General features: G+C 42.1%; 1 protein-coding gene across 2 annotated transcripts in view; it reads right to left on the bottom strand.

Annotated features, from left to right (window-relative positions):
- MED12L (mediator complex subunit 12 like) overlaps positions 1-6182 on the bottom strand; it is a 398615-nt gene that overhangs the window by 333602 nt on the left and 58831 nt on the right. For both annotated transcript variants that reach the window (XM_006758962.2, XM_006758963.2), the window contains exon 3: positions 4125-4316. In XM_006758962.2, coding sequence (XP_006759025.1) covers positions 4125-4316 — 192 coding nt within the window. The remainder of the gene's footprint in view (positions 1-4124; positions 4317-6182) is intronic.

Here is a 6182-nt window from a genome sequence, read left to right as displayed (position 1 = left end):
TTTGTCTTCTTTGTATTTCAAATCTTTGATTTGATTCTTGCGATCCGCTAGTCTGCTGTTGGATCTCTGAATAATATTCTTTATTTCAGTCAATGTGTGCTTAATTTCTAGTTGGTCCTTTTTCATATCCTTGAGGGTCTCACTAGATTTCTTGAGGGTCTCACTAAATTATTGGCTGTTTCTAGAAAATTTTTGAAAAACCTTAAAAGTGTGGTTTTGAACTCTATATCCAGTAGTTTGCTTTCCTCCATTTCTGTCATTTGTGTCCTGTTTCTTTGTCTCCACATTTTTTATGCTTCCCTGATAAAGTGTCTGTGTTAGGTGTCCTATAGGGCCCAGTGGCTCAGCCGCCGCAATTACCTGAGGTGGACACTCTTGGTGCACCCCTTTGTGGGCTTTGTGCACAGTCTTGTTGTAGTTAAGCCTTGATTGTTGTAGTTATCACTGGGAGGAATTGACCTCCAAGCCAATTGGCTGTGAGAATCAGCTGTGTCTACAGTGGGAGAACTTCTGTCCTGGAGACACCCTTCTGGGTCAAGACTAGCCCTACCCTAAGAGGCCCCAGTTCTCAGTGTCCCGGTAATCGCTGCAAGCACCTCTGAGAGAAAGCCACCCTTGAGTTCCGAGTTCTGCCCGATGCCAGATAGTCCAGTTTCTCCCCATATGAATCTGGGTCCCCCAGAGACTCGCCTGGAACTGTAGTTCAGAGCAGTTGGGAGCTTGAGACTCCCTCCCGATTGAAAAAGACAATCGTGTCCTCAGTTGCCAGCCCTTTCCACATGCGCGTCCTTCTGCACTTTACTTCCGCACCTCCTCTGAGTCTCAGAGTGCTCTTCTCTTTCCTTCTAGTTGTAGAATTTCCACTCAGCCAGCTTCCTGTGGTTCTAGATGATGTCCGTTTTGTCTTTTAGTTGTATTTTTGAAATGGTTGTGCAAGGCAGCAATTTCAGGTGTTTACCTATGCCGCCATCCTGGTTTCCTGTCAAGAAAACATTTTTAACCTTGCAAAAAATTAATGCCAGCACTTACTTGAGGAACACCTGACTTGGCCAGAGGCAGCTCCTAATAAAGCCAGAAGAACAATGGCTACTAAACTGCACCCTAATCCATCTCCCATCTAAAAGATGAGACCACTGCACCCCTAAAGCAAGGGCCTCAATTCCTCACCAGTACTTCCTTCCAGGATACATCCACAAAATGTATTCTGAAAGGTTTTAAAAAGGAAAACCTAGAAAGAAAGATGTCAGTCTGGCCATGCAGGAGTTGGAGATACTATCTGACATGGAGGGTATGGACTACTGTTAGAAAGCCAATGACTATCGACCATGGAAGGATGTCCTTTGACTTGTCTGGTCTCCAGATACCTTGCATAGGCCACAGTGGGCCTAAGTGGTACATGTGTTATAGAATAGTAAGAAGCTAGAAAAATTCCAGGACAAGCGGAATAGGAAAACTGAGACAGAGAGTTAAACAGTAGTTTGTGGCCACCTAATTAAATCCTATCTTCCCTAAACCAAGGACACTTAAGAGTAAATGGTTTGCACTTCTCCTCCCCAACCAGAGAGTAAGTAGCTTAAATCACCCCACTCTGGGAGACAAATAACAGAAATCCAACTAGTGCAGTTTGCCAGTCACACCCAAGGACAGAGAGAATATATCTCATTTTGTACATCAGCATAAGGCTGATGAATAGTCTATTGATCCTCTCAAAGACCCCCCTTAAATGCCCAGCCTTAAAAACTCCTAAAAATGAAGGTCCCAGCACCCTCTCTCTCCAGGGAGCATACCAGTGCCATTCTCTTCCCCCTCTCCACTTCCCCTCCCTGGCCCCTCCTACTTCCCCCTATGTATCCCCTAACCTCTAAGGCAACGGTCTGTTGGTCGGTCGGTGGGTCGCCAACCAGTGGTCTGTGGACCACTGGTGATCCATGAGGTCTGAAAGGTTGACGACCACTGCTCCAAGGGACCCCATGAGACTTGCAACCAGGGGAGCAATGGGCAATGGCAGCTAGTCCTGGGTTAACTCCCTGAACCTGTCTCCAAGGCCCCCTTTTCTCTGACTTCCCAGTGATCTAAGTCAGCCCAGCCTAGGCTCTCCTGTTCCTTCTTCTAAGGCCTCCCTTGTTTCACTGGCCTAAGTGTGTTTTTGCTGCTGTCAATAAATTCTTGCTTGCTTTTCTACACTTTGTGTCTTGATTGAAATTTTTCTTTCAAGAAGACAAGAACTGAGGTCTCTCCCCTGGCGCCCTCCACACCCCCACACCCCCAACCCCACCCATAGCACATGATCACCACTGGAAAAGAAACGCCACATGATTCAGGCTGTGTTGAAACAGACACTACCTGAGTAGCAAGAGGTGGTTATGCTGACTGTTGTGCTTTTCAAGCATTTAGTTGCCTTTAACCACTGAAATCCATGGAAGGCAACACAAAGCTATGACTCTCAGGCAAAATAAAGGCAATGGGAGCTGTGGGTACTCTTTTCAAAGAGCTGCTTTAGGAACGAACAAAGGAGCTCTCCTCTGAGGTCTGCACCAAGCCAGACAAAGAAATCTTACCATCAGGAGCGAAGATGGGCACCCTTAAAACTAAAGGGTTTCAGGGGAGATGAGAAGACCTGTCAGATTCTTTGAAAGGTGCAAGAAGCTAGAGATCAAGACGAACAGGGAGGTTTCTAGCTCTCATCTAAATTTCAAAAGACAGTTTATATTGTTAAGATTGTTAATCTATGTATTATTTCCCACTTGAGGAAAATGACCAAAGGCAAGATTTTAAAAGGACCCTCCCTCTCACCCCACCCCGACTCCAAAAAGCCAGGAGCTATAAGCAAACGTGCCCATTTTGCTCTAAAACTTTTTCAAAGACATTTTTCAAGCACACACAGAATCACTATCACTATCTTTATCCCACTGGTTAGAAAGGAGACTTAGCTTAAGTCATTTGGATGGTTACCTTCCAAGGCAAGGAAGTAACATTAATTAAACAAGTATCCATAATAATAAAAGCGTAATATGCTCATTAGACTACATGTCCTTCCCGACATCCTTCCATCCTTCCAGACGAAGCTGGGGCTGTGAGAGAAGCCTGGGTCCTAGGTGCCTGCCAATGGCCAGAGGGAAGCCCAGGTCCCAGGTGCCTGCCGGCAGCTGGAGGGAAGCCTGGGTCCCGGGTACCAGAGGGAAGCCGGTGCCGGCAGCCAGGGGAAGGAAGGCCTACTCTTGCACGAATTTCGTGCACTGGGCCTCTAGTTTCTACATAACACACTTCCAACATCCCGGGCTAAGAAAACTGAAAATTTAATAGAAATAACGTCTTATGTCCTGTTTTTTATTTAAGAGCCATTTCTACCTAAAGTCCACATGAACTGGTTACTGTGTGGATGTTTAGGTCTATGGATGTCCTAAGCACCACATGCCATCAAAATAAGGAGGAAACAGCATGTGTAGCACACACCTGGTGCAGTATACCTGCACTGAGACTTTGAGTTTGGGAGAAAACTGGGGAAAAGAAATATTGTCAAACCTCATGTGAGTCTCCCATCTAGAATAATTTGGTTCTCATCCAAGTTGTTCACAGAAAAAATGTCTAGGTTCTGAAACTAAACTTAGGTTTTGACCTGATAACCCTTGCTTGCTGATACCTCAACATGACAAAGGAGAGAATGCTGTGTTTGCTAGTGAAATCAATCATTAACACAATTTTAAAACATAAAGAGGCCATCAAGAATGCTAATGTTGCTAAGGGTATGAAAGAAACAATGATCACAGGCAAGTGAAAAGGTAAAACTGAAGAAAACCTGTTGTTGATTTGGATAAAGACAAAGCAGTTTAGCCCATTCGGAGGCAGTGATATATGAACAAGCAAAGATGCTTCATTAGACATGCATTGTTTATAAGAAAGGGTAAAACGGGGAATTATTTGGGGGTTTGGAATGGATTGATTCCATTTACATTATTTCTAATGGGGAAAAAATGATTCCATTTTCAAACAAATTACTTCTGAAATAGCCTTCTGGAACAAATTAAGACCGAGAACCGAGATTCCACCGTATATACTTGAACATTATCTCAAACATCTTCATTTCTATAAGATCATAATTAAAACAATGTAAGAAAAACTTATACCTTTTTTGCCAAAATAGCAAGTGGCTTATTTCCTGCTAATTCAGAGAACCAACTATGAATTGCACTCTGCGATCGAGGGGTAACCAGCCAATAATTATCTTTAGCATTAACTTGTGGTTTCTTCTTTCCGGTGTCCTGGAAAGTGTTCAGCTTTAGTTTCTCAGCTAATATGCTGCTAAAATAAGCTCCAATCTGAGGAAACAAGAGAAAAAATTTTAAAATAACTATGTTAGTAATGTATATTAGTATTATATCTTTATCTTCAAACAGCCCATCAGACAATGAAGTGGCAATTTAAGTCCTTGAAGTCAAGAGTTGTGATTTCCTTGACTACCATAATGCAAAAACTGCCACAGCACATTTGTTCTTATGAACACGTAGTTCAAGAAAAAGAAAAGACCTCTGAAATCCTGTTAAGATTAAATGAATTGCATCCTGAATGTCAAGGGAATGGGTTCTGCTTTAATCTTTGGCTGTACTTTCCTTTTTCATACTGCACACCCATTGAAGAGAGTATTTTTCCTGAGAGGTGTTGCACAGAAAGCCTAGTAATCAATCACAGCGTAATTATTCTTTTTCTTGTTTCATCTTAATAGCATGCATTTTTGGAAAGCAAACTCTGTATTTACACTCAGTGCTTTTTAAAAAAAGAATCTAGAGAAATTTAATTTATTTAAATGGAAAATTATAAGAGTCAATTAAATTAACTATTCAACATTTTAGATTGGGCTGCCAATTTCATGAGCACAAGTGTTTCAAGAGAAAGCTACTGTCACCTGATTTGAAAGGAGTAAAGCAGCAAAGGAAGCTCCTGTGATTACTGCAGCATTTTCATATCAACCAAATTAAAAGAGGGCAAAGGAAGGAGAAAGATAAGGGAAGAGATAAAACAGTATCTAAAAATTCAACAAATCGCCCTAGCCAGTTTTGCTCAATGGATAGAGCATCAGCCTGCAGAGTGAAGGGTCCCGGGTTCAATTCCGGTCAAGGGCACATGCCCGGGTTGTGGGCTTGATCCCCAGTAGGGGGCTTTCAGGAGGCAGCCAATCAATGATTCTCTCTATCATTGATGTTTCTATCTCTCTCTCCCTCACCCTTCCTCTCTGAAATCCACAAAATAAAATTATTTAAATAAATAAATAAAAATTCAACAAATCCACAAAATCCTGTTGGAATTTCAAAGAATCCTATTAAAGTATCACATTTCATTCCCTGGGAATTCTTTAAATAACATGATGCAAGTTTATTAGTAACTAGAGGACTGGTGCACGGACTCGGGCCTGCAGGGATCGGGCCAAAACCAGCAGTCCAACACCGTCTGCTGCTCCTGCCTGCTGTTTCTGCTCATCCCAACCCCTCTGTGCCTGCCGCAGGCTTGCACCCAATCAGTCCCAATCGGGAGAGGCTTGTGCTGCCACAGTGGCGCCCTGCATCTGGCATCCATCAGTCAGCTGAGTGGCGCTCCTGCTGTGGGAGCTTACTGACCACCAGGGGGCAGCTCCTGCATTGAGCCCCCTGGTGGTCAGTGCATGTCATATAACCAGTTGACCAGTTATTTGGTCACTTGGGCTTTTCTATACATAGATAGTTGCTAATAAATACATCCAATAGGGTTAGCAGACAGTGGCAACCATCATTAAAATTAAAATACCTCCTCTTGTGAAGCAAAATGAGAATCATTATCTTAGTTAATGCTCATAAGCCAAACAATTAGTCTATAGGTTGAAACAGGTGTAAGCAATTAGCCAAATTTATCTACCAGGGTGAAGAGTTGGTACTGCATTTTTTTATGTGAATTGTAAATCTTTGATCCTTGTGATTAATGTACAATAAAAAGAAGTCTGGTTTTGGTTTGGTGATGTAAAATGGTCTAATAAAAATTAATTAGGAAAAAGAAGTCTAAGTTCTACTTTTTAAAAAAATCAACCCCACAGTGTTTTTTAAGCAAATATTTGCATAATGCCCAAACAGAAAATTAAACAAATGCAAAACTTTAGCAAAAAACAGTTGTCTGAAAACAAGCAACTAATAATAACAAATTGTTTAATTTAATTTTTT

The sequence above is a fragment of the Myotis davidii genome, unplaced genomic scaffold (genome assembly GCF_000327345.1).
Source record: "Myotis davidii unplaced genomic scaffold, ASM32734v1 scaffold316, whole genome shotgun sequence".
Classification (NCBI taxonomy): Eukaryota; Metazoa; Chordata; class Mammalia; order Chiroptera; family Vespertilionidae; genus Myotis; species Myotis davidii.
The sequence above is the reverse complement of the archived record's forward strand: the minus strand, read 5'-3'. Positions and strand labels throughout refer to the sequence as shown.